This window comes from Hemicordylus capensis, chromosome 4, assembly GCF_027244095.1.
Source record: "Hemicordylus capensis ecotype Gifberg chromosome 4, rHemCap1.1.pri, whole genome shotgun sequence".
In the NCBI taxonomy this organism is placed as follows: domain Eukaryota; kingdom Metazoa; phylum Chordata; class Lepidosauria; order Squamata; family Cordylidae; genus Hemicordylus; species Hemicordylus capensis.
Window position 1 is genome coordinate 154,158,863 of NC_069660.1, and position 26,939 is coordinate 154,185,801.

Below are 26,939 nucleotides of genomic sequence, written 5' to 3' on the forward strand. Positions count from 1 at the left end.
CTCTCCCCTCTAGCCAAGACTGCTCCATTCTCTCTCACTCTCACCAAGACTGCTCCATTCTCTCTCTCTCTCTCACTCTCTCGCACAAGACTGCTCCATTCTCTCTCTCTCCATCTTGTCAACATTGCTGCATTCTCTCTCTCTCTCTCTCTCTCCAAGACCGCTCCATTCTCTCTCTCTCCCCCTCTCGCCAAGAGTGCTGCGTTCTCTCTCTATATATATATATCCAAGACTGCTCCATTCTCTCTCTCTCTACCTCTCGCCAAGACCGCTCCATTTTCTCTATCTCTCCCCCTCTTGCCAAGACTGCTGTGTTCTCTCTTTCTCTCTCTCCAAGACCGCTCCATTCTCCCTCTCCCTCTCACCAAGACTGCTCCATTCTCTCTCTCTCTCTCCAAGACTGCTCCATTCTCACTCTCCCCGTTTCGCCAAGACTGCTGTGTTCTCTCTCTCTCTCTCTCTCTCTCTCCAAGACTGCTGCATTCTCTCTCCCTCTCTCCCCCTCTCGCCAAGACTGCTGCATTCTCTCTCTCTCTCTTTCTCTCTCCAAGACTGCTCCATTCTCTCTCTCTCCCTCTCTCTCCCCAAGATCGCTCCACTCTCTCTCTCTCCCCTCTAGCCAAGACTGCTCCATTCTCTCTCACTCTCACCAAGACTGCTCCATTCTCTCTCTCTCTCTCACTCTCTCGCACAAGACTGCTCCATTCTCTCTCTCTCCATCTTGTCAACATTGCTGCATTCTCTCTCTCTCTCTCTCTCTCCAAGACCGCTCCATTCTCTCTCTCTCCCCCTCTCGCCAAGAGTGCTGCGTTCTCTCTCTCTATATATATATCCAAGACTGCTCCATTCTCTCTCTCTCTACCTCTCGCCAAGACCACTCCATTTTCTCTATCTCTCCCCCTCTTGCCAAGACTGCTGCGTTCTCTCTTTCTCTCTCTCCAAGACCGCTCCATTCTCCCTCTCCCTCTCACCAAGACTGCTCCATTCTCTCTCTCTCTCTCTCTTTCTCTCTCTCTCTCCAAGACTGCTCCATTCTCTCTCTCTCCCCGTTTCGCCAAGACTGCTGTGTTCTATCTCTCTCTCTCTCTCTCCAAGACTGCTCCATTCTCTCTCCCTCTCTCCCCCTCTCGCCAAGACTGCTCCATTCTCTCTCTCCCAAGACTGCTCCATTCTCTCTCTCCCAAGACTGCTCCATTCTCTCTCTCTCCGAGACTGCTCCATTCTCTCTCTCTCCCTCTCTCTCCCCAAGATCGCTCCACTCTCTCTCTCTCCCCTCTCGCCAAGACTGCTCCATTCTCTCTCACTCTCACCAAGACTGCTCCATTCTCTCTCTCTCTCTCTCTCTCGCACAAGACTGCTCCATTCTCTCTCTCTTCCCATCTCGTCAAGATTGCTGCATTCTCTCTCTCTCTCTCTTCAAGACCGCTCCATTCTCTCTCTCTCCCCCTCTCGCCAATACTGCTGTGTTCTCTCACTCTCTACAAGACTGCTCCATTCTCTTTCTCTCCCCCTCTCACCAAGACTGCTGCATTATCTCTCTATATATATATCCAATACTGCTCCATTCTCTCTCTCTCTACCTCTCGCCAAGACTGCTCCATTTTCTCTCTCTCTCCCCGTTTCGCCAAGACTGCTGTGTTCTCTCTCTCTCTCTCTCTCTCTCCAAGACTGCTCCATTCTCTCTCCCTCTCTCCCCCTCTCGCCAAGACTGCTGCATTCTCTCTCTCTCTCTTTCTCTCTCCAAGACTGCTCCATTCTCTCTCTCTCCCTCTCTCTCCCCAAGATCGCTCCACTCTCTCTCTCTCCCCTCTAGCCAAGACTGCTCCATTCTCTCTCACTCTCACCAAGACTGCTCCATTCTCTCTCTCTCTCTCACTCTCTCGCACAAGACTGCTCCATTCTCTCTCTCTCCATCTTGTCAACATTGCTGCATTCTCTCTCTCTCTCTCTCTCTCCAAGACCGCTCCATTCTCTCTCTCTCCCCCTCTCGCCAAGAGTGCTGCGTTCTCTCTCTCTATATATATATCCAAGACTGCTCCATTCTCTCTTTCTCTACCTCTCGCCAAGACCGCTCCATTTTCTCTATCTCTCCCCCTCTTGCCAAGACTGCTGCGTTCTCTCTTTCTCTCTCTCCAAGACCGCTCCATTCTCCCTCTCCCTCTCACCAAGACTGCTCCATTCTCTCTCTCTCTCTCTCTTTCTCTCTCTCTCTCCAAGACTGCTCCATTCTCTCTCTCTCCCCGTTTCGCCAAGACTGCTGTGTTCTCTCTCTCTCTCTCTCTCTCCAAGACTGCTCCATTCTCTCTCCCTCTCTCCCCCTCTCGCCAAGACTGCTCCATTCTCTCTCTCTCCAAGACTGCTCCATTCTCTCTCTCTCCAAGACTGCTCCATTCTCTCTCTCTCCCTCTCTCTCCCCAAGATCGCTCCACTCTCTCTCTCTCCCCTCTCGCCAAGACTGCTCCATTCTCTCTCACTCTCACCAAGAGTGCTCCATTCTCTCTCTCTCTCTCTCTCTCGCACAAGACTGCTCCATTCTCTCTCTCTTCCCATCTCGTCAAGATTGCTGCATTCTCTCTCTCTCTCTCTCCAAGACCGCTCCATTCTCTCTCTCTCCCCCTCTCGCCAATACTGCTGTGTTCTCTCACTCTCTACAAGACTGCTCCATTCTCTTTCTCTCCCCCTCTCACCAAGACTGCTGCATTATCTCTCTCTATATATATCCAATACTGCTCCATTCTCTCTCTCTCTACCTCTCGCCAAGACTGCTCCATTTTCTCTTTCTCTCCCCCTCTCGCCAAGACTGCTGCGTTCTCTCTTTCTCTCTCTCCAAGACCGCTCCATTCTCTCTCTCTCTCCCTCTCACCAAGACTGCTCCATTGTCTCTCTCTCTCTCTCCAAGACTGCTCCATTCTCTCTCTCTCCCCCTCTCGCCAAGACTGCTGCGTTCTCTCTCTCTGTCTCCAAGACTGCCCATTCTCTCTCTCTCCCTCCCTCTCTCCGAGACCGCTCCATTCTCTCTCTCTCCCCTCTCGCCAAGACTGCTCCATTCTCTCTCCCTCTCTCTCTCTCTCTCACAAGACTGCTGCATTCTCTCTCTCTCTCTCTGACTGCTCCATTCTCTCTCTCTCTCTCTCTCTCTCTCTCTCTCTCTCTCTCCAAGACTGCTCCATTCTCTCTCTCTCCCTCTCTCCAAGACCGCTCCATTATCTCTCTCTCGCACAAGACTGCTCCATTCTCTCCCTCTCCCCCTGTCGCCAAGACTGCTGCATTCTCATTCTCTCTCTCTCTTTTTCTCTCTCTCTCTCCGTCTCACCAAGATGGCTCCATTCTCTCTCTCTCTCTCTCTCTCTCTCTCTCTCTCTCTCTCTCTCTCCAAGACTGCTCCATTCTCTCTCCCTCCCCCTCTCGCCAAGAGTGCTGCGTACTCTCTCTCTCTATATATATATCCAAGAAGGCTCCATTCTCTCTCTCTCTACCTCTCGCCAAGACCGCTCCATTTTCTCTATCTTTCCCCCTCTTGCCAAGACTGCTGCGTTCTCTCTTTCTCTCTCTCCAAGACCGCTCCATTCTCTCTCTCCCTGTCCCTCTCACCAAGACTGCTCCATTCTCTCTCTCTCTCTTTCTCTCTCTCTCTCTCTCCAAGACTGCTCCATTCTCTCTCTCTCCCCGTTTCGCCAAGACTGCTGTGTTCTCTCTCTCTCTCTCTCTCTCTCTCTCCAAGACTGCTCCATTCTCTCTCCCTCTCTCCCCCTCTTGCCAATACTGCTGCATTCTCTCTCTCCTAAGACAGCTCCATTCTCTCTCTCTCTCTCCAAGACTGCTCCATTCACTCTCTCCCCCTCTCTCTCCCCAAGACCGCTCCATTCTCTCTCTCTCCCCTCTCACCAAGACTGCTCCATTCTCTCTCACTCTCACCAAGACTGCTCCATTCTCTCTTTCTCTCTTTCTCTCTCTCTCTCTCGCACAAGACCGCTCCATTCTCTCTCTCTCTCCCCTCTCGCCAAGACTGCTCCATTCTCTCTCACTCTCACCAAGACTGCTCCATTCTCTCTCTCTCTCTCTCTCTCTCTCTCGCACAAGACTGCTCCATTCTCTCTCTCTCCCCATCTCGTCAAGATTGCTGCATTCTCTCTCTCTCTCTCTCTCTCTCTCTCCAAGACCGCTCCATTCTCTCTCTCTCCCCCCCTCTCGCCAATACTGCTGTGTTCTCTCTCACTCTGTAAAAGTCTGCTCCATTCTCTCTCTTTCCCTCTCTCCAAGACCGTTCCATTATCTCTCTCTCGCACAAGACTGCTCCATTCTCTCCCTCTCCCCCTGTCGCCAAGACTGCTGCATTCTCATTCTCTCTCTCTCTTTCTCTCTCTCTCTCCCTCTCACCAAGATGGCTCCATTCTCTCTTTTTCTCTCTCGCACAAGACTGCTCCATTCTCTCTCTCTCTCTCTCTCTCTCTCTCCAAGACTGCTCCATTCTCTCTCTCTCCCCCTCTCGCCAAGAGTGCTGCGTTCTCTCTCTCTATATATATATCCAAGACTGCTTCATTCTCTCTCTCTCTACCTCTCACCAAGACCGCTCCATTTTCTCTATCTCTCCCCCTCTCGCCAATACTGCTGTGTTCTCTCACTCTCTAAAAGACTGCTCCATTCTCTCTCTCTCCCTCTCTCCAAGACCGCTCCATTCTCATTCTCTCTCTCTTTCTCTCTCTCCAAGACCGCTCCATTCTCTCTCTCCCTCTCCCTCTCCCCAAGACTGCTCAATTCTCTCTCTCTCTCTCTCTCTCTCTCTCTCCAAGACTGCTCCATTCTCTTTCCCTCTCTCCCCCTCTCGCCAAGACTGCTGCATTCTCTCTCTCCCAAGACTGCTCCATTCTCTCTCTCTCTCTCTCTCTCCAAGACTGCTCGATTCTCTCTCTCCCCCTCTCTCTCCCCAAGACCGCTCCATTCTCTCTCTCTCCCCTCTCGCCAAGACTGCTCCATTCTCTCTCACTCTCACCAAGACTGCTCCATTCTCTCTCTCTCCTAATCTCCTCAATATTGCTGCATTCTCTCTCTCTCTCCCCAAGACCGCTCCATTCTCTCTCTCTCCCCCTCTCGCCAAGAGTGCTGCGTTCTCTCTCTCTATATATATATCCAAGACTGCTCCATTCTCTCTCTCTCTACCTCTCACCAAGACCGCTCCATTTTCTCTATCTCTCCCCCTCTTGCCAAGACTGCTGCGTTCTCTATTCTCTCTCTCCAAGACTGCTCCATTCTCTTTCTCTCCCTGTTTCGCCAAGACTGCTGTGTTCTCTCTCTCTCTCTCTCTCTCCCCAAGACTGCTCCATTCTCTCTCCCTCTCTCTCCCAAGACTGCTCCATTCTCTCTCTCTCTCTCCAAGACTGCTCCATTCTCTCTCTCCCCCTCTCTCTCCCCAAGACCGCTCCATTCTCACTCTCTCCCCTCTCGCCAAGACTGCTCCATTCTCTCTCACTCTCACCAAGACTGCTCCATTCTCTCTCTCTCTCTTTCTCTCTCTCTCCCCAAGACTGCTCCATTCTCTCTCCCTCTCTCCCCCTCTCGCCAAGACTGCTGCATTCTCTCTCTCCCAAGACTGCTCCATTCTCTCTCTCTCTCTTCAAGACTGCTCCATTCTCACTCTCTCCCCTCTCGCCAAGACTGCTCCATTCTCTCTCACTCTCACCAAGACTGCTCCATTCTCTCTCTCTCTCTCTCTCGCACAAGACTGCTCCATTCTCTCTCTCCCCATCTCGTCAAGATTGCTGCATTCTCTCTCTCTCTCTCTCTCCAAGACCGCTCCATTCTCTCTCTCTCCCCATCTCGTCAAGATTGCTGCATTCTCTCTCTCTCTCTCTCCAAGACCGCTCCATTCTCTCTCTCTCCCCCTCTCGCCAATACTGCTGTGTTCTATCTCACTCTCTCCAAGACCGCTCCATTATCTCTCTCTTGCACAAGACTGCTCCATTCTCTCCCTCTCCCCTTGTCGCCAAGACTGCTGCATTCTCATTCTCTCTCTCTCTTTCTCTCTCCCTCTCACCAAGATGGCTCCATTCTCTCTCTCTCTCTCTCACTCTCTCGCGCACAAGACTGCTCCATTCTCTCTTTCTCTCTCGCCAAGAGTGCTGCGTTCTCTCTCTCTCTATATATATATCCAAGACTGCTCCATTCTCTCTCTCTCTACCTCTCGCCAAGACCGCTCCATTTTCTCTATCTCTCCCCCTCTTGCCAAGACTGCTGCGTTCTCTCTTTCTCTCTCTCCAAGACCGCTCCATTCTCCCTCTCCCTCTCACCAAGACTGCTCCATTCTCTCTCTCTCTCTCTTTCTCTCTCTCTCTCCAAGACTGCTCCATTCTCTCTCTCTCCCCGTTTCGCCAAGACTGCTGTGTTCTCTCTCTCTCTCTCTCTCTCCAAGACTGCTCCATTCTCTCTCCCTCTCTCCCCCTCTCGCCAAGACTGCTCCATTCTCTCTCTCCCAAGACTGCTCCATTCTCTCTCTCTCCAAGACTGCTCCATTCTCTCTCTCTCCCTCTCTCTCCCCAAGATCGCTCCACTCTCTCTCTCTCCCCTCTCGCCAAGACTGCTCCATTCTCTCTCGCTCTCACCAAGACTGCTCCATTCTCTCTCTCTCTCTCTCTCGCACAAGACTGCTCCATTCTCTCTCTCTTCCCATCTCGTCAACATTGCTGCATTCTCTCTCTCTCTCTCTCTCCAAGACCGCTCCATTCTCTCTCTCTCCCCCTCTCGCCAATACTGCTGTGTTCTCTCACTCTCTACAAGACTGCTCCATTCTCTTTCTCTCCCCCTCTCACCAAGACTGCTGCATTATCTCTCTCTATATATATCCAATACTGCTCCATTCTCTCTCTCTCTACCTCTCGCCAAGACTGCTCCATTTTCTCTTTCTCTCCCCCTCTCGCCAAGACTGCTGCGTTCTCTCTTTCTCTCTCTCCAAGACCGCTCCATTCTCTCTCTCTCTCCCTCTCACCAAGACTGCTCCATTGTCTCTCTCTCTCTCTCCAAGACTGCTCCATTCTCTCTCTCTCCCCCTCTCGCCAAGACTGCTGCGTTCTCTCTCTCTCTCTCCAAGACTGCTCCATTCTCTCTCTCTTTCTCCCCCTCTTGCCAAGACCGCTCTATTCTCCCTCTCTCCTCCTCTCGCCAAGGCTGCTGCATTCTCTCTCTCTCTCGCCAAGACTCCTCCATTGTCTCTCTCTCTCTCCCTCTCGCCAAGACCGCTCCATTGTCTCTCTCTCCCTTTTCGCCAAGATTGCTGCGTTCTCTCTCACTCTCTACAAGACTGCTCAATTCTCTCTCTGTCTCTCCCTCTCGCCAAGATCGCTCCATTCTCTCTCTCTATCTCTCGCACAAGACTGCTCCATTCTCTCTCTCTCTCTCTCTCGCACAAGACGGCTGCATTCTCTCTCTCTCCCTCTCGCCAAGACCGCTGCATTCTCTCTCTCTCCCTCTCGCCAAGACCGCTCCATTCTCTCCCTCTCCCTCTCACCAAGACCGCTCAATTCTCTCTCTCTCTCTCTCTCCCTCTCGCCAAGACTGCTCCATTCTTTCTCACTCTCTCCCCCTCTCGCCAAGACTGCTCCATTCTCTCTCTCTCTCTCCCCCTCGCCAAGACTGCTCCGTTCTCTCTCCCTCTCTCTCCCTCTCGCCAAGACTGCTCTATTCTCTCTCTCCCTCTCCCTCTCGCCAAGACTGCTCCATTCTCTCTCTCTCTCTCCCTCTCGCCAAGACTGCTGCATTCTCTCTTTCCCCTCTCTCCAAGACTGCTGCATTCTCTCTCCTCCTCACCAAGACTGCTGCTCTCTCTCTCCCTCCCTCTCTCCGAGACCGCTCCATTCTCTCTCTCCCTCTCTCCAAGAGTGCTTCATTCTCTCTCCCTCTCTCTCCAAGACTACTCCATTCTCTCTCTCTCTCTCTCTCTCTCTTTGTCTTGCACAAGACTGCTCCATTCTCTCTCTCCCACTCTCGCTATGACTGCTGCATTCTCTCTCTCTCCCCTCTCGCCAAGACCGCTGCATTCTCTCTCTCTCCCTCGCCAAGACTGCCGCATTCTATCTCTCTCTCTCCCCTCTCGCCAAGACCGCTCCATTCTCTCTCTCCCTCTCTCTCTCTCTCTCTCTCTCTCCCTCTCGCCAAGACTGCTCCATTCTCTCTCACTCTCTCCCCCTCTCGCCAAGACTGCTCCATTCTCTCTCTCTCTCTCTCTCTCCCTCTCGCCAAGACTGCTCCATTCTTTCTCACGCTCTCTCCCTCTCGCCAAGACTGCTCCTCTTTCTCTCTCTCTCTCTCTCTCTCTCCCCCTCTCCCCAAGACCGCTCCATTCTCTCTCTCTCTCCCTGTTGCCAAGACCGCTCCATTCTCATTCTCTCCCCTCTCGCCAAGACCGCTCCATTCTCTCTGTCTCCCCTCTCGCCAAGACTGCTGCATTCTCTCTCTATCTCCAAGACTACTCCTCTCTCTCTCCCCCTGTCCGCTCCATTCTCTCTCTCTTTCCTTCTCGCCAAGACCGCTCCTTTGTCATTCTCTCCCCTCTCGCGAAGACCACTCCATTCTCTCTCTCTCACCCTCTCTCACCAAGACTGCTCCTCTCTCTCTCTCTCCAAGATTGCTCCATTCTCTCTCCCTCTCCCTCTCTTTCTCTCTCTCCAAGACTGCTCCATTCTCATTCTCTCCCCTCTCGCCAAGACCGCTCCATTCTCTCTCTCACACCCTCTCTCACCAAGACTGCTCCTCTCTCTCTCTCTCTCTCTCGCCAAGACTGCTGCATTCTCTCTCTCCCCCTCTCCCTCTCCTCAAGACCACTCCATTCTCTCCGTCTCTCTCTCTCTCTCTCCCTCTCGCCAAGACTGCTCCATTCTCTCTCCCCCCCCCCCAGACTGCCCCATTTTGGGAGAGGTGGAAAGGAAGAACAATGCATTTTGTTATGTATTTTGTACAGGTTGTATTGTATGTATTTTATTAAAATTTTTAAATCAATTTATTTTATTTTAATTTAAATTAATTCTTCCCAGCCAGAAGTTCAAAAGTTAAATTTTAATTACATTCATTTTAATTAAATTCATTTTAATTTGATTTGATTAATTGATTGATATTAGGTGTTAATTTAATAATCAGTGACTTTGGCCCCCATGAGCCATACCATGGTCATTTGCGACACACCAGGTCATTTGAGTTGTGCAGGCCTACCATAGAGATTTGAATGGGTGATCAATGTATTGAGAGCCCTGTTGTCACCTGATTGGCCCTGTCTCAGAGCAGGTGGGAGGAGCAACCCAGCATCAATAGATACACTCCCCCATTGAGGGAGAATTGAGCCAATGTAGTCATTTTGCAGCCAATCTTGGGGAATAAGGCGGGCACCCATCTTTTGGGAATTTCTTCTTTTTTGTTTCTTTTTAGCTTCTCTCTGCTTGTGCAATGGCAGGATAGATGCAGCTCTGGTTACGCAGATGAAGAGCAGTTGACCCAAAGGCGGTTTCCAATTTCTTACCGCAACTTTGCTGCACTCCGGCATCCATTTTGCCACCTCAATTAGTATCCGGCAGCACAGAATATTGTTGTTGTCTCCATTATTTCTGTAGTATCATCTGGCCTGTCACCATTCCTGTTGCCATTCGGACTAGGCTCATCATTTGGTGGCTTAGAGGGTGATGATGCTATTTTTTGTATCTCTGGATCGCTTGAAGAAGGATCAGTTCCTGTTGTAATGGTTTCTCTGACTGTAGTGGTTGTTTCTGGTTTGTCATTTTTATCATCACCAACAGGGTTGTGTGTGCCATTTGCTGGATCGGTCTGTATGGTTATCGTCTCTGTAACTGTTGTGGTCCCTTCAGGTCTGTCATTTTTATCATTACTTTCAGGTTTGGGTGTACCACTTCTTAGATCAGTGTCTGTTATTATTGTTTCTGTTATTACTGTCTCTCTGACTGTTGCGGTCTCTGCAGGTCTGTCATTTTTGTAATCACTTTCAGGGCAGGTCTCTGTTATGCTTCTCTCTGTGACTGTGGTAGTCCCTTCTGGCCTGTCACTTTTATCATCACCAACAGGGCTAGGTGTGCCATTTTCTGGATCAGTCTCTGTTATGATTGTCTCTGTGACTGTAGTAGTCCTTTCTGATTTGTCACTTTTATTACCACCATCAGGATTGGTTGTGTCACCTGGATCAGTCTGTGTTGTTTCTGTGACTCTAGTAGTCCCTTCTGGTTTGTCACTTTTGTTAGTGTCCTCAGGATTGCATGTGTCACCTAGATCAGTTGGTGTTGTCCCCATGACTATGGTACTGCTTTCTGGCTTTTGGTTTTTATCAGCATCATCAGGAGTAAATGTGTCACTTGGGAGATCAGTCTGTATTTTTGTCTTTGCAACTATAGTAGTTCCTTCTGGCTTGTCACTTTTATCATCTCCATCAGTCTGTGTTGTTGTTGTCTCTGTGAGTACTGCTGTAGTGCTGCTTCCTGATTTTTTATTTTTATCATCACCATCAGGAGTAAGTATGTCACTTGAGAGATCAGTCTGTATTATTGTCTCTGCGATTGTAGTAGTTGCCTTTGGTATGTCATTTTTAACATCACTGTCAGGGCTTGATGTGCTACTTGTTGGATCTGACTGTGTTATACTCTGTGTATAGAAGTTGTCCCTTCTGGTGTGTTACTATCACTGCCAAGTCTGCGTGCATCATTTGTTGGATCAGTCTGTGTTACTCTTGTCTCTGTGACTGTTGTGCTACTTCCTGGCTTGTCATTTGTATAACTGCCATCAAGCCTGTCTGTGTTGCTTGTTGGCTCAGTCTGTGTCATTGTTGATGCTCTGACTGTAGTACTACTTTCTGGTTTGTGATTTTTATCATCACCATCAGGATTGGCTGTGTCTCTTGTTGGATCAGTCTCTATTATTGTCACTGTACTACTCTGTTCTGGACTCACACTTCCGAAATCAACCTCAGGCTGAGGTGTACCTCTTAGCAGAACATCAGGAATGAGATCTGAATTATCTAGAGTTACAAGTTGCTCTGGCTTGTTCGTTGGTTCCTGACTTTGATCAATTTCTCTGATGGTCCGAGATGTAATTGCTGATTCTATTGTGTTTGTAGTATCTCTAGAATTTGGGCTTGATGGAGTCATGGTCTCTTTTTTTGAGCTATCGGCTACGGTTGGCAGCAATTCAGTTGGCATCCCCTCAGTAACAGCAGTTGCACTAGAATCGTTTTGATTTTCTGAAGTTTCCATTTCACCAACTGTCATTTTTTCTTTGATTCTGGTAACAGATCTCTCTTTAGAGTTTTCTGTCTCTTGATTATGCTCTGCGGTTGACTCTTTAATCTCTTTCTCAATACTTGTAGTTGTATCTGTGAGAGGTGTAGTTGCCTTTTCTCTATCAGCTGAAGTGATAACTGTGGCATCAACAGTACTACTGTCTTTTTTATCATCCATACCTGGCTCCTGATTAATGGCTGTTGATTCTCTTCTTTCCACAGATGTTGTTTCCTTATCTGCAGTGGTTGCTTCTTTGGAATCTGCAGTTGCATCGGATTTATCAGTTATTAGAGTCCCTGTGGTTGTAATATCTGCTGTCTGTATTGGACTTGCAGTGCCTAAATTACTATTTGTGTCTTTAGTGTCTATTATTGTAGTCTCTTTATTTGCAGCTGTGATATCACTTTTATCAATTTCATTTGTTGCTTCACTTTTTTCCATTCTTGTTACAGCCTGGCTGTTTGCATTGGTTGTGTCTCTGTCGGCTGTTGAAGTTGCTTCCATAGCTACAGTAGTAGTGTCTCTTTTGGATATTGTCGTTGTCCCTTTAGCTGGAGTAGTTGTGGTTTTCATAGCAGCCGTACCTGTGACTTTAGCCACAGTAGAAGTCAGTATATTACTAATACTTGAAGAAGTGTGAGGTGGCAAGCTAGTATTTGGCCTCAATGGTTTTGTGGTAGTAATGCTGAAGGATGTGGTTACTTCTTTGGATTGGGGAGAAGGGGTTTGGATAATATGGTCTTCAAAGAAGTTGATTCAATACTTTTATTTCCTTTGGTTGTACGCTCCGTGTCAGGTTGATTTGCAGTTGTAGAAGGCTCTCTTGTTGTGGTCATAGTTGAAGGCAGCCTTGTTGTGGTCATAGTAGAAGCTGACATTGTAACAGCAGTAGAAGGCAGCTGCATTGCAGTCATACTAGGAGTTGCCACAGCTTTGGTTGTAGTAGGAGTTTGCTTTATGGTGGTCATAGTAGAAGACTGCCTTGTTGTGGTGGAAGGTTTCTTCACTGTGGTTGTAGTAGAAGGCTGTTTCCTTGTAACTGTAGTAGAAGCCTGCTTTGTCATGGTTGTAGTAGAAGGCTGCCTTGTTGTACTAGAAGGTTGACTTGTAGTAGAAGTTGTGGTAGTTGTGGTAGCTACTGTTGTCACTACATTGTCTACCCTACTGCCATCCTCCTCCGAAATCACTCTTACAGCTTTGGATGATGACTTTGATGATTTTTTAGCTGAGAGAGAGAGAGAGAGAGATCTGATTGTTGTGTGAATATAACCGGTAATGCATTTTTTCATGCTTTTGAGAGAGAAAATACAGCTTGGTGGCCTTGGCTTCTATGGTTCTTAAATAGTGGTAACAGAAATTAATATATATTTATATAAACACAGATATACTAATGCAGAACTGGACAAAATAATAGTAGTTGATATATAACCAACCTGCTGCTTCTGCTCTGCTACAAAGCTGTCTCATTGTACTTCAGGGCAGGGGGTGGGAAATGAATGTAAACAAAATTTGCAGCAGTTACATCCGAATTTGGATGGGAGAGTAATGGTGGTGCGGCTACGTTACATGTGAATGATGCACAGTATGTTGGATGTGCACATGGAAGACCAAGGTTTTTTATGAATGATGAACCTCAACCTCACAGGGGCTATTTTGATGGTAACTGTGATGCAAAATTCTTTGTATGTTAGGAGCATAACCTAGCCACAATTAAACATTTTCAAGTCCTATCAGTTTTAGTAAAGTGTGCTGTCGAGTTGGTGTTGACTCCTGGCGACCACAGAGCCAGGACCGGATTAACATAGTAGCAAATGTAGCATTTCCAATTTCTTACCGCAACTTTGCTGCACTCCAGAATCCATTTTGCCACCTCAGTTAGTATCCGGCAGCACGGAATATTGCCTACCAGTGCTCCTGGGACTTGCTGCAAATTGAAAGACAAGAGAAGCTGTCAAATCCCACAGACCAGGCATGTTAAGCTTCTACACTAGGAGGAGCACTTTCTTCTCCAGTGATCCTCTGGAGAGGTCCAGCTTGGCATTCATTTCCCACCGGACGTTAACTTGGCTGCTTTGGGAAGCAGGGCCTTCTCTTTGGTGGAACCTTCCTTGTAGAACCTCTTCCCAACAGAGGCCTGCTTTTCAGAAAGCTGGCCAATGCCTTTTCATTTTCCACCAAGTGTTTACTTTCCACCAAGTCCATTACAGTTTATGTTTAGGTTCAGCATTGATGAACCTCTACACACCAGTTGTAAATAATTTACTCATAATAAATCAAATTTTCTACAGAGGGACTTACATTCAGGTAATATGTTTAGAAGGATTGTAAGATTATAGCATCTGGATTTCTTCTTGATTTCTTCTTCCAGACAAAGTTAAGCAATTTTAGTCACCTCACCATCCTAAATTTAAATAACTCAAAGCTGCTTCATTTTGCCTAGACCTAGTTTGCCCCTAATGCTGTGATGGGCACTTCTTAAATGCTGCATCCAAACATGTAGAGTTCAGCATTCCACTAAGCTCACACACACACACACACACACACACACACAATCACATCTCCATGAGCAACCCAATGCTGTGCCTGTCTACTCAGAAGTAAGTGCCACTGGGTTCAGGCGGCTTGCTTCCAAGTCAAGGAGCATAGAATTGCAGCCTTACAGTAGACAGCTCAATCAATGGCTACTAGTCTGAGGGCTTTAGGCCACCTTCAGCCTCAGAGGCAAGGAAGGTGCAATTATAATTTGTTAATTAAAAGATTAATGAGCTTGACTTGTATTTTTGAGTTGATATTATGGTAAAGTTATCTGAAAGATGGGTGTCAGATTTTTGGACAGGGGTGCAATTTCAGTGCTAGCCCTAGGTGCTATTTTCCCTAGATACACCCCTGCTAAAAGGTAGTTCAGGAGACTTGAAGGAGACTAGGCTCAGGAGACTTCAACCTAGTCTCCTGGATCCAGATCCAACTCTCTGTTCCCACATTATGTCTTAAATAAGTACCTGCCTAAATGGAGGCCAGCTATGCTTCAGCATCTTGAGTTACCACAGTAGCTGTGATACAAAAAATGACTGGCCATGCAGACAAGCTCTTCATCCACACAACTAGTTGTGCAGAGGTACCATGTGGGCAACAGAAGTCAGACAGATGGTTATCCTGTGGGCTCATTTGCTTCTTTCAGGCTGCCCCTCTCCCCCGCTAGCTTCTCTCCAGAGCCTGAAATTCCTGGGGATGTTTTTTTACTGACCCCTAGAGGGAGTATTTCTACATTAACCCTCATAGTCAGCATCTCCAGAAAGCAGTCATAGGGATCCTTTATTTATTTATTTGACTAACATATTTTTATACCACCCAAAACTTACGTCTGTTTAGTTTTATATGTCAATAAATTCCCTAGAACTTCAGTCCCTCTCACCTCAAGGTAGATGTCCAGTCCTATTTCAGGCAAACCCGTCAAGTGTTTGACTTAAAAAATAGCACCAATATAATGTACTAAGGCTGGGGTTGACCATGAACATTTAGCGATGAGTATCCTGCAGTGTGAAACCAGAGCTCATGAATGAGGGAAGAGGCACAAGTGTCAGCAGCACAAGAAAAGCTCTTGCACTCTTAGGTCCCGCTCATCTCTCCCCGTTGGGAAACCACAGTGTTCTTCATCTTACATCACCAAAATGGACAGTCTGTGGCTGAAGCCTTCTGGCCTGCCAAAGTGCTCCAGGTATTCCCCCAGACTCTCCTCCTCTATGCCAACAGTCCTAAGGAGGAGGTTCAGAGTTTCCAGGCTCTCTCTAGAAGCAAGGCAAGGCCAGCATTACCAGGAGAGATCAGGGCTACAGACTCAGAGGTATAGAAGTGCCACTGAAAGGACCCCTTCTGTTTAAAAAGGTTGGGAACCTCTGGCCTAACAAATGTACCCCGTCTGCTGCAAACCTACAGCTCAGGTACCACATAGAGATTGTGAGTGCGTCTTGTGTACACAAGTCAATATTACAGTCATGAGAGAGTCTACTCCGCTCACTGTCTTACATTCAGACTAAGTTACTCATGAGTATTTTCACTGAAATTAACAGGACAAGTAAACTTCAATAAGTAAAACAAGGATAAGTAAACTTGTCCCATTGGAGAGACAGTGGAGAGCCTGTCTCATAACTAACATTTCAGTGTGTGCGCACATATATACATAAAAACATGAATTGTGTTTTTAATAAACATAAAATCATAATTTCGTAAAAACATGTCAGTGAGGACGTGTCAGCTGGGGAACAAATCATGTATCTGCAGCATGGGGAGGCAGAAGTACCCTAGGGGTACTACTTGTAGTATCCCCTTTGAGGAACCCCACTACTGGAAAACCTTATCATTTGTGCAGTAGAGGATCAGAGATGTCTATTCAACCTAATCTTGATCGTGAGGTATGGTTTTTTGTTTGGATGGAGAGGGCTGGCCTGGGTTCAGTTCCCAAAGAAGCCCATGTTCTGGAGGAAAGGGAGGCTGGGCCCTTTGGGGGAGGGTGTTCTAGCTCTGTGGCAAAGCACATCCTTTGCAAGCGTGATGGGCCAGCTTCAGCCTCTGGTGTCCACCGTTAAAAGGTTGGCAGGACTGTGAGACAGCCCCTTTCTTGAGGCCCTGGAGTGTCGCTGACAATACTGAGCTAGAACGACCAATGGCTGACTCCGTCTAAGGGAGCAGCAGCAGCAACAACAACAGTAATAGCAGCAGCAGCCCTTTGCTCTGTGCTGTTGGAGACGCAGATTCAGTGGCATCGCCTGTGTGTACCTTCTCTCCTAGTGACCACTAGGGCCATGAGGAGTAGAGATAGCGAGGAAGACTCTGCAATCTTCCTTTTTCATTGTTTCTCCCTCTGCTCCAGCAGTTTTTGATTGGGAGACAGATACGCTTCCCCTCTCTACTCTGCACCATGAAGACAGAAAGCTCAGGGACACAGGCATTTCTCTCCAAGTATGTAACTTCCCAAATCAATCTCACTCGCTTTTGAACCTGAAATGTCCGTCTCAATACTCCTGAATGGGCTTACTCTTCTCACACACACATGCTCTGCTAAAACGGGAGTGAACTAAACCTCTCCCCTCCAACATATGCATACAAAAGTACTATGACAGAGGGCAGGGAGCACAGGAGCAGGCAATCCCCCCACTACAGGATGGTTATATAGGAAAAGCTTGATTCTGCAGAAGGTTCCTAACGTATATAGTACATTCCACTCCCGTCCACATGCACACAACGTTCATGGGATTAACCAAGTGAAAAGAGGCAACGGACGTCCCTTTGACCCACTCAGGGCCTTCCCACTTGGCCCCCATCCCAGCCCCTGATCCCAAGATCCCGAAATCCTTCTGTGTGTGCTTCACCTTCTTTCTCCTAGACTGGGATGCAGGCCAAGTTTTCTTCCACCCTCTACTCCCCAGAAGCAGCAGCAGGAAGTCAGGCAGAACTTTCCCTTATGTTCCCTGATGTTCTGCAGCTGCCCCTTCCTGTGTGTGAGCCAAGACAAGGCCAAGGCTAATGGGAGTGAGCACATGAGATTCACAAAGAGAGGGCACTGCTGAGGTTGTGCCCACTTGGTAGGAGGGTCTTCATCTCTGTCTGTCCCGTGTGGGAACAACGAGTCTGTGAGAGAGCAGAGCAGAGCAGAGCAGAGCTTGCAACTGTAGGCCCCTTCCCATTAATTCACACAGGCCACAGTCCATTGGAAAGTTTCCCTCCCAGGCCCCAGAGAAATGAATGGGTGTGTGAGAACAAAGTAATGGTCTTTATCGCAGTTCCCCTTCATCTCAATGCGAGTTGTATAGAATTCACCAGAGAGAACTAGGCCCAGTGGGTCAGAGGGGTCTGCACTTCTCACACAGCCACTCTTCAAAATCTGCCACACACACACACACAGACACTCATTTTGCTTTTTACACCTCTCTTATGTGGTGGGGACAATTCCATGTGTATGCACAAGGAATTGCCAACACCACATCTAACTTTCCTCCAAGAACAAAACAAATCTATTGGCTGGATCACACTGTCTCCAATGTGATTACAACAATGAGAACTGAAAACAGGAGTCGAAGACCCAAACTAAGCAGCTTGTGCTTGTTTCTCTGCTCCAGAGGACTGAAGCCCATCACATTCAGGTTTCCTTTCTCATCTTGAGGCAGCAAGAGGAAATGGTAACATTGCAAAAAGACGGCTCGTGCAAATAAGTCACGAGATATGCCAGATTTTTAAAACCTCCTTCTCCCCCACAATTCATCTGTCCCATTCAGCTCAGGGGGTCTGCACTGGAGTGCACGGTGTGGACTCCCATGTGGACTGTATTTGGCAGCCAAATTCTAAAGAATACAAACCTATCAAAATGTTACGTGGGTGCAGATCTTGGTGGCCAAATCCAAACGTATGCAGCTCTTGCACTGCCTGAAAGACTGTTGGAAGAATATCTTCACTCTTCAGAGTTGCATGATTTGATGTCTTCAAGTACTCCTCAAGATTCTTCTCACACAAGGAGAGGCAAATGTAGAGACAGGCATTTTCTTCTTCCGACCCATAGAACTTTACCAGATATTTGCTGGTAGTACGGCATTTTTCAAGGCAGGTTTTCTCACACTTGGCATTTGCTGATTCACTCTTGAATATCTTCACAGCCACTTCTTTTTCATCATAAAATCCCAGGTAGACACCACCCTGAGAGGTTTCCAGGAACCTGAAATCACAATTTGCTTTGTAGATCCTGAGTTTTCCAATAGCAACGCAGCTTTTCCCATAGAGCTCCTGCAGCTTGGGTCCCCAGTGTTTGCTGACTGGGGTCCAGTGTTTCTGGGGCTGACTTGAACTAGCCATGGCACCATATTGCTGAAGCAGTTTCACCATCTCAAGGTGATAAGTTCTACATGCAATTCCAATGGGGTACCCAATGTCTGTCCTCGCCCCCTTTTCACACAATGTCTTTGCTATGTCCCAGTTTTTCTTCTCAGTGGCGACCATTAGTGCTGTTCTTCCATTTTTGTCGGTAGCATTGATGTCAACTTGCTCTTTTTCCAACAGAGCCTTCACCAGCTTTTGGCTCTGGTTTTCAACTGCCAAAATCAGGGTAGTTCTTTCTGATGCATCTTTCTTGTTCACAACAGCCCCATGTTGTAAGAGGAAAAGGGCGATGGCCTCTTTGTCCTGGTCCCAGTTCTTATTTTTAGTCATGGACAGAGCATGGACTAATGCATTCCTATCCTTATTGTCACAGATGTTCACAACAGCTTCCATTTCTTCTACCAGGGCTTTGACGACAGCAACGTGGCCATTCTCTGCAGCATCCATCAGGGCTGTTCTGCCGCCTCTATTCAGGGCCCTTTTCTCCTTATCCACTACTCTGGCGAAATTGACATCTGCCCCACAGCCAGACAGGAATTTCAGGGCTTCCTCTTTCCCATGCCAAGCAGCCTCCATCAATGCTGTGAAGCCATTGAAGTCATACTCATTGATTCTTTCTCTGGAGTCAAGCAAGAGCTCCAGAAGCCTCACGTTGCCTGTTATCCCTGCTGTGATAAAAGGAGTAGCTCCATTATCCTTTCTAGCACGTGGATCAGCCCCCTTTTCAAGAAGAAAGGAGACAATTTCCTCCTTGTTGTCACAAACTGCACAATGGAGAGCTGTGAAGCCATGATTATTCACTTTAGAATTGATATCTACACTGTCTTCCAACAGTTTCTGGATGCCCTCAATTGAGCCATTTTGTACGGCATTATAGAGTGCTTCTGCAGCCATTTTCCAGGAGGACAGATACCTCAGTTCTCCTGATGGTGGCAATTCTACTGGCTTTCCAAAAAGTCCAACTATGTTTCTAGTACAAGAAAAATATTTGAATGGCTATGGTGACATCAGGTATTGGGATTAACGGTAGAGTTATGGACATCACAGCACATATGGAGTTGTGCTGCCATAGGGCTGAACGCAACACACAGTGATTTCAGGTGTTTTGGCTGCATGGGCTCAAATAACAAAAACAATTAAGAGAGAATTTGGTGTCTTGGATCACAAAGTTGCATGTGTAAAACTGAGTCCAAAGTCTTCTTTCTTCATATATGTTCCATCGGTATAGCAAAGAGAGAAAACATCCTGATGAGTAAGTATGAAGAATGTCTATCACTAGCCAAGATAGTGAAACAGAACCTCCATTTTTAGTTGCACTATACCTCTGCATACCAAATACTGGAGACAAGCAACAAGGAAGGAATTTTGCCTCCATGCTCTGCCTGAAGGCTTCCTGGAAACATGGGTGTCTGCAGGACTTTTTCTGGCAGTGGGGGGAGGCAAAGTCAGAAATCCAATACCACCACCCCACTCCTTGGGTATATGCTGCTGCTGCTGCTGCTACTACTACTACTACTACTACTTATATACCACTTTTCAACAAAAGTTCTCAGAGTGGGTTATGTAGGAAAATAATAAATAAATAAGATTGTTCCCTGTCCCCAAAGGGCTCACAATCTAAAAATAAACATGTTAGACACCAGCAACAACCACTGGAAAGATGCTGTGCTAGGGTTGGAGAGGGCCAGTTGCTCTCCCCCTGCTTAATATCTGCCACTTTGAAAAGGCGCCTCTTTGCTCAGTTAGCAGTTAGATAATTAAAGTCAATGTGCCACTGAAGTCAATGGGAAGTGGCTCATTGGAAGGGTGTGTGTGTGTGTGTGTGTGTGTGTGGGCGCGCACCCTCTTGCCCCCAGCCCCAGACACCCATGCCTGGAGGAAGCATTTGCCTCAGTCTGTCACAGAATTTGAGAATTTGTGTATGCAGGACAGGCCCTTCTCAGTTATTGCCCCCAGACTTTTGAATGTTCTCCCAGTGGGCATTTGCTCCTCAGTCTCCATCAAAAGTTTTTAGAAAGCAAGTAAAATCTTGACTTTTTTACCCAGGTTTTTATATGAATGTTTTTATTTTTTGCTGCTGCTCTGTATTTTATGGTCTAATTGTGCAAGTTTTTTAAAAAACTTCTAATTAGATTTGTATTTTTATATTCCAGTTTAGTATTTGTATTGTGTAACTGTTATGTAGTGTTATATGGATTTGAATATTTTGTAAACCGCCTCGAGATGGTTTTAATGAAAGGTGATATAAAAATCTATCTATCTATCTATCTATCTATCTATCTATCTATCTATCTATCTATCAATAAAATGAGGGATAGCAGTTGGGGACTTTTCCTTGACACCAGTGGGACTGCCAACCTCAAAAGCTGAACAGCTTGGAAGGGTGAGATTACTGGCAGATACCCTGACCCCTTTAAAGGACTGGCTATGGCTCAGATTTGTGCTAATCTACTGCTCAGAGCCAGGGTGTGATTGCCCATCTTGGGTCTGGGAGCTGAAATTCAGGCCTGTTGCAGTTAGATTTAATTTGAGTTTGGTTTATTCAGTAAAGTTGTGGCCCATTTGAACCCAAGTCATATCTTGGGTGGTGTAGAGGTAGACTTACATGTGGTGTGAAAAACAGAAGGGGAACATCACTTCCCACTCCCTAAATAACACCCTGGCTCACAATTAACTGTGCAAATATTATTCACACACACACACGCACACACACACACACACACAGAACCTACATTCCCTCCATGGATTTATATATCAAACTCAGGTAGTTGAACATCTACCAGTTTGGAAGCAAACCAGGGCCAGCACAACATTAGGCATTGGTTTCTACACACATGAGAAACCCCATAGTTATATAGAAATACACGTATTTGTAAATTAAAAGAAAAAGTGAAAAATTTATAAGAGAAACTAGCCTGTTAACATTTGACCATGATCAGTAGCCCTCAGGAGCCATGAAATGTTGAAGGTGTCTGTTGGAAAACAACAGTAGCAGAATACTGGTGGTGGGGGTGGGGAAAGTGAATTGGCCTGTTAACAACTTATTGTATTCTGGAGATGGGCATTAGGGTCTGGCATATGCAAAATTTGCTGCAGATCTCACTTGTGTAGTTATGGTGGTGTTGTTCAGCCTTATTACAAGAATAAAGAAATAAACATACCTTTGTACAATAAGGGTGTGGCAATCTTTTCTGGTCGAACATACTCTCTGGTTATATTAGGAGTTCTCTCAGGAGATCTTGTTGTGGAATATATTGTAGTTGGGTAATAGATCACTCTTCTTTTTGTAGTTGTAAGTGTGGCGGGCAAAGTGGAGGTATACTGTGTAGTCTTATCAACTGTAGAAGTTGGGGTGCTCAGAGGTTTGGATGTCACCGAGGAAGTTGTCGTCACCTGTGTTACTGTAGTATTTGTATTCTTGTTAGTTGGATTTTCTGTGGTGGGTTTATCTGAAACAAGGTCAATTTTTGTATTAGTTGTAACATCACGTGTGGTTGTTTCTGGTTGTTCAGTTGTATTTTACTGGGTGGTGGTGGTAGTAGTAGTAGTAGTTATCCATGTAACTTTAGTGATAACTTCTGTCTTGCCATTTTTATCACCGTCCTTTGGGTTTGATTCTGTTGTGGTTGTTTTTGTGACTGTAGTGACGCTGTCTGGTCTGTCACTTTCATCAGGATTAGGGGAATCGTTTTGATTGGGATTTGGTGTATTAGTTTCTGTGATTATTGTTGTTGTCTCCATTATTTCTGTAGTATCATCTGGCCTGTCACCATTCCTGTTGCCATTCGGACTAGGCTCATCATTTGGTGGCTTAGAGGGTGATGATGCTATTTTTTGTATCTCTGGATCGCTTGAAGAAGGATCAGTTCCTGTTGTAATGGTTTCTCTGACTGTAGTGGTTGTTTCTGGTTTGTCATTTTTATCATCACCAACAGGGTTGTGTGTGCCATTTGCTGGATCGGTCTGTATGGTTATCGTCTCTGTAACTGTTGTGGTCCCTTCAGGTCTGTCATTTTTATCATTACTTTCAGGTTTGGGTGTACCACTTCTTAGATCAGTGTCTGTTATTATTGTTTCTGTTATTACTGTCTCTCTGACTGTTGTGGTCTCTGCAGGTCTGTCATTTTTATAATCACTTTCAGGGCAGGTCTCTGTTATGATTGTCTCTGTGACTGTGGTAGTCCCTTCTGGCCTGACACTTTTATCGTCACCAACAGGGCTAGGTGTGTCATTTGCTGGATCAGTCTCTGTTATGCTCCTCTCTGTGACTGTGGTAGTCCCTTCTGGCCTGTCACTTTTATCATCACCAACAGGGCTAGGTGTGCCATTTTCTGGATCAGTCTCTGTTATGATTGTCTCTGTGACTGTAGTAGTCCTTTCTGATTTGTCACTTTTATTACCACCATCAGGATTGGTTGTGTCACCTGGATCAGTCTGTGTTGTTTCTGTGACTCTAGTAGTCCCTTCTGGTTTGTCACTTTTGTTAGTGTCCTCAGGATTGGATGTGTCACCTAGATCAGTTGGTGTTGTCCCCATGACTATGGTACTGCTTTCTGGCTTTTGGTTTTTATCAGCATCATCAGGAGTAAATGTGTCACTTGGGAGATCAGTCTGTATTTTTGTCTTTGCAACTATAGTAGTTCCTTCTGGCTTGTCACTTTTATCATCTCCATCAGTCTGTGTTGTTGTTGTCTCTGTAGTGCTGCTTCCTGATTTTTTATTTTTATCATCACCATCAGGAGTAGGTATGTCACTTGAGAGATCAGTCTGTATGATTGTCTCTGCGATTGTAGTAGTTGCCTTTGGTATGTCATTTTTAACATCACTGTCAGGGCTTGATGTGCTACTTGTTGGATCTGACTGTGTTATACTCTGTGTATAGAAGTTGTCCCTTCTGGTGTGTTACTATCGCTGCCAAGTCTGCGTGCATCATTTGTTGGATCAGTCTGTGTTACTCTTGTCTCTGTGACTGTTGTGCTACTTCCTGGCTTGTCATTTGTATAACTGCCATCAAGCCTGTCTGTGTTGCTTGTTGGCTCAGTCTGTGTCATTGTTGATGCTCTGACTGTAGTACTACTTTCTGGTTTGTAATTTTTATCATCACCATCAGGATTGGCTGTGTCTCTTGTTGGATCAGTCTCTATTATTGTCTCTGTCACTGTACTACTCTGTTCTGGTCTCACACTTCCAAAATCAACCTCAGGCTGAGGTGTACCTCTTAGCAGAACATCAGGAATGAGATCTGAATTATCTAGAGTTACAAGTTGCTCTGGCTTGTTCGTTGGTTCCTGACTTTGATCAATTTCTCTGATGGTCCGAGATGTAATTGCTGATTCTATTGTGTTTGTAGTATCTCTAGAATTTGGGCTTGATGGAGTCATGGTCTCTTTTTTTGAGCTATCGGCTACGGTTGGCAGCAATTCAGTTGGCATCCCCTCATTAACAGCAGTTGCACTAGAATCTTTTTTATTTTCTGAAGTTTCCATTTCACCAACTGTCATTTTTTTCTTTGATTCTGGTAACAGATCTCTCTTTAGAGTTTTCTGTCTCTTGATTATGCTCTGCGGTTGACTCTTTAATCTCTTTCTCAATACTTGTAGTTGTATCTGTGAGAGGTGTAGTTGCCTTTTCTCTATCAGCTGAAGTGATGACTGTGGCATCAACAGTACTACTGTCTTTTTTATCATCCATACCTGGCTCCTGATTAATGGCTGTTGATTCTCTTCTTTCCACAGATGTTGTTTCCTTATCTGCAGTGGTTGCTTCTTTGGAATCTGCAGTTGCATCGGATTTATCAGTTATTAGAGTCCCTGTAGTTGTAATATCTGCTGTCTGTATTGGACTTGCAGTGCCTAAATTACTATTTGTGTCTTTAGTGTCTATTATTGTAGTCTCTTTATTTGCAGCTGTGATATCGCTTTTATCAATTTCATTTGTTGCTTCACTTTTTTCCATTCTTGTTACAGCCTGGCTGTTTGCATTGGTTGTGTCTCTGTCGGCTGTTGAAGTTGCTTCCATAGCTACAGTAGTAGTGTCTCTTTTGGATATTGTTGTTGTCCCTTTAGCTGGAGTAGTTGTGGTTTTCATAGCAGCCATACCTGTGACTTTAGCCACAGTAGAAGTCAGTATATTACTAATACTTGAAGAAGTGTGAGGTGGCAAGCTAGTATTTGGCCTCAATGGTTTTGTGGTAGTAATGCTGAAGGATGTGGTTACTTTTTTGGATTGGGGAGAAGGGGTTTGGATAATATGGTCTTCAAAGAAGTTGATTCAATACTTTTATTTCCTTTGGTTGTACGCTCCGTGTCAGGTTGATTTGCAGTTGTAGAAGGCTCTCTTGTTGTGGTCATAGTTGAAGGCAGCCTTGTTGTAGTCATAGTAGAAGCTGACGTTGTAACAGCAGTAGAAGGCAGCTGCATTGCAGTCATACTAGGAGTTGCCACAGCTTTGGTTGTAGTAGGAGTTTGCTTTATGGTGGTCATAGTAGAAGACTGCCTTGTTGTGGTGGAAGGTTTCTTCACTGTGGTTGTAGTAGAAGGCTGTTTCCTTGTAACTGTAGTAGAAGCCTGCTTTGTCGTGGTTGTAGTAGAAGGCTGCCTTGTTGTACTAGAAGGTTGACTTGTAGTAGAAGTTGTGATAGTTGTGGTAGCTACTGTTGTCACTGCATTGTCTACCCCACTGCCATCCTCCTCCGAAATCACTCTTACAGCTTTGGATTTTACAGCTTTGGATGATGACTTTGATGATTTTCGAGCTGAGAGAGAGAGAGAGAGATCGAGAGAGATCTGATTGTTGTGTGAATATAACCGGTAATGCATTTTTTCATGCTTTTGAGAGAGAAAATACAGCTTGGTGGCCTTGGCTTCTATGGTTCTTAAATAGTGGTAACAGAAATTAATATATATTTATATAAACACAGATATACTAATGCAGAACTGGACAAAATAATAGTAGTTGATATATAGCCAACCTGCTGCTTCTGCTCTGCTACAAAGCTGTCTCATTGTACTTCAGGGCAGGGGGTGGGAAATGAATGTAAACAAAATTTGCAGCAGTTACATCCGAATTTGGATGGGAGAGTAATGGTGGTGCGGCTACGTTACATGTGAATGATGCACAGTATGTTGGATGTGCACATGGAAGAACAAGGTTTGTTATGAATGATGAACCTCAACCTCACAGGGGCTATTTTGATGGTAACTGTGATGCAAAATTCTTTGTACGTTAGGAGCATAACCCAGCCACAATTAAACATTTTCAAGTCCTATCAGTTTTAGTAAAGTGTGCCGTCGAGTCGGTGTCGACTCCTGGCGACCACAGAGCCAGGACAGGATTAACATAGTAGCAAATGTAGCATTTGCTACGGGCCCTGCGTTTTCTAGGGCCCCGCACGCCTGGCTTGAACGTCTGCCCCTTCTTTTGCTCTCTATTTGGTACTCTCTGCTGACTCTCCTCATTGCCTGCTGCTGCCCATTCTCTCGCCTCCCTCGAGAGCATTTAAGCAAGGTCTTCCTGGCACCATGGTATTGATTGGGTTATCTATTATGTTAAGCAGCACGGGAGGGAGTAGTAAGAACAACAATAGGAACAGATAGCTTGCAAAGGGGTCTCAAGGATAACTTAATCGCCAGGGAGTTGGTCCTTATTTGTTCAAACTGTAAAAGTTTTTAAAAACATACACAGAGAGAATAAAAGAAATAAAAACAGTTTAGATTAAAAAACAACCAACTATTAATGCCGGGCGGAAGAAAGGAAGCTAAAGAAGATGCTAGTTGAATGTTGCCAGTGTTTTCCGACTGACTGGGAGAGGGTAAAAATAAACAATGAGAACGTGTACCTTTAAGAGGAAAAAGAAAGCCGGAAGTAACTCAGAGGAGTCTCAAAGTTTAGTGGATCAATTGAGGGGAGCTTGGAGGGAGATTATATTATGGTCTTGTTGGGTAAGGTCACTTATATCCTCCTTTAGTATCTAGTGCTTTTGGGAGGGAATTTGGAACTGAAATAACTACTGCTGCGTTGCCAACTTCATTAGCTTTACATTGGGATGCCCGTTGAAATTGTCCAAAGATAAACGGAGGCTGCAAACCTAAACACACTTACTAGGGAGTAAGGCTCATTGAGGTCAGTGGGACTTACTTCTGAGTAAACATGCTTAGGGTTGCACTGAATGATTTGTGCATTTCCTCCTTTTAATATTAAGCATGTTAGTGTAATTTAGATGGAAAGAGGCTGTGCCTCCTGCCAAAAGATTGTCTTTTGGATACTTCTGTTTTCATGGAAGTTGCTAATGCACCTCATCATAATCACATTCATTTGCAATACATCAACTATTTTAAATATACATCTGCTTTCCTGTCAGGCTTGCACAAGAGGTTAAACATATATTCTTAATATTGTCAAATGGCCCTTTTAATGTGATGGCTGCTGGGATCCAATATGTTCTGCACACATTGGAATCAAACATCCACTGTTGTGTGCCAAAATTGCTAATAGGTTCAGATTTCTCAAAGTACAGAATTCCTGAGAACCTTTTAATTTAAACATTCAGAGTTTTGTTCCCCACCCCCTTTCTCTTTGTGAAAATAACTCCGAAGGAAAACCCATGGTCAGGAGTCACGAAAGTGTGTGTGTGTGTGTGTGTGTGTGTGTGTGTGTGTGTGTTTTGCAAAATTTGTTGACTGGCTGGCTCAGCTGAGTGGAGGCATGGGGTGGTTGGTGGGGGGGCACTAAGCAAATGAAAAAAATTGAATTACTTTACTATGCAAGTAAATAATTTATGTTTCAATATTTATGTGTATTTTTAAAATTTGGAGC

General features: G+C 45.9%; 3 protein-coding genes across 11 annotated transcripts in view; 1 reads left to right on the forward strand and 2 right to left on the reverse strand.

Moving 5' to 3' along the window:
• Window positions 1-26,939, forward strand: part of LOC128353044 (uncharacterized) — a 52,922-nt gene that overhangs the window by 13,165 nt on the left and 12,818 nt on the right. The window lies entirely within an intron of this gene.
• Window positions 8,744-20,901, reverse strand: LOC128323176 (2-5A-dependent ribonuclease-like). Its single transcript, XM_053245896.1, has 4 exons — window positions 20,858-20,901; window positions 17,612-19,095; window positions 13,096-13,185; window positions 8,744-12,486 (listed from the first exon to the last, which is right to left on the reverse strand). Exons 1-3 carry the CDS (start codon window positions 20,899-20,901, stop codon window positions 13,133-13,135), a joined length of 1,581 nt encoding a protein of 526 aa, XP_053101871.1. The 3' UTR covers window positions 8,744-12,486; window positions 13,096-13,132.
• Window positions 23,608-26,939, reverse strand: part of LOC128353039 (uncharacterized) — a 48,327-nt gene continuing 44,995 nt past the window's right edge. For all 4 annotated transcript variants that reach the window (XM_053313707.1, XM_053313704.1, XM_053313706.1 and 1 more), the window contains one exon: window positions 23,608-24,879. In XM_053313707.1, coding sequence (XP_053169682.1) covers window positions 24,338-24,879 — 542 coding nt within the window. In that variant the 3' untranslated portion in view covers window positions 23,608-24,337. The remainder of the gene's footprint in view (window positions 24,880-26,939) is intronic.

What these genes read in the sequence shown, in the direction of transcription:
- LOC128323176 (XM_053245896.1), bottom strand. Translation starts at nt 20,901, where the DNA reads ATGTTCAACTACCTGAGTTTGATATATAAATCCATGGAGGGAAT. An exon ending in TATAAATCCATGGAGGGAAT is followed by an intron (nt 19,096 to 20,857) that starts GTAGGTTCTGTG and finishes TTCTTGTACTAG; the next exon opens with AAACATAGTTGGACTTTTTG. An exon ending in CCCACGTAACATTTTGATAG is followed by an intron (nt 13,186 to 17,611) that starts GTTTGTATTCTT and finishes TTCAATTTGCAG; the next exon opens with CAAGTCCCAGGAGCACTGGT.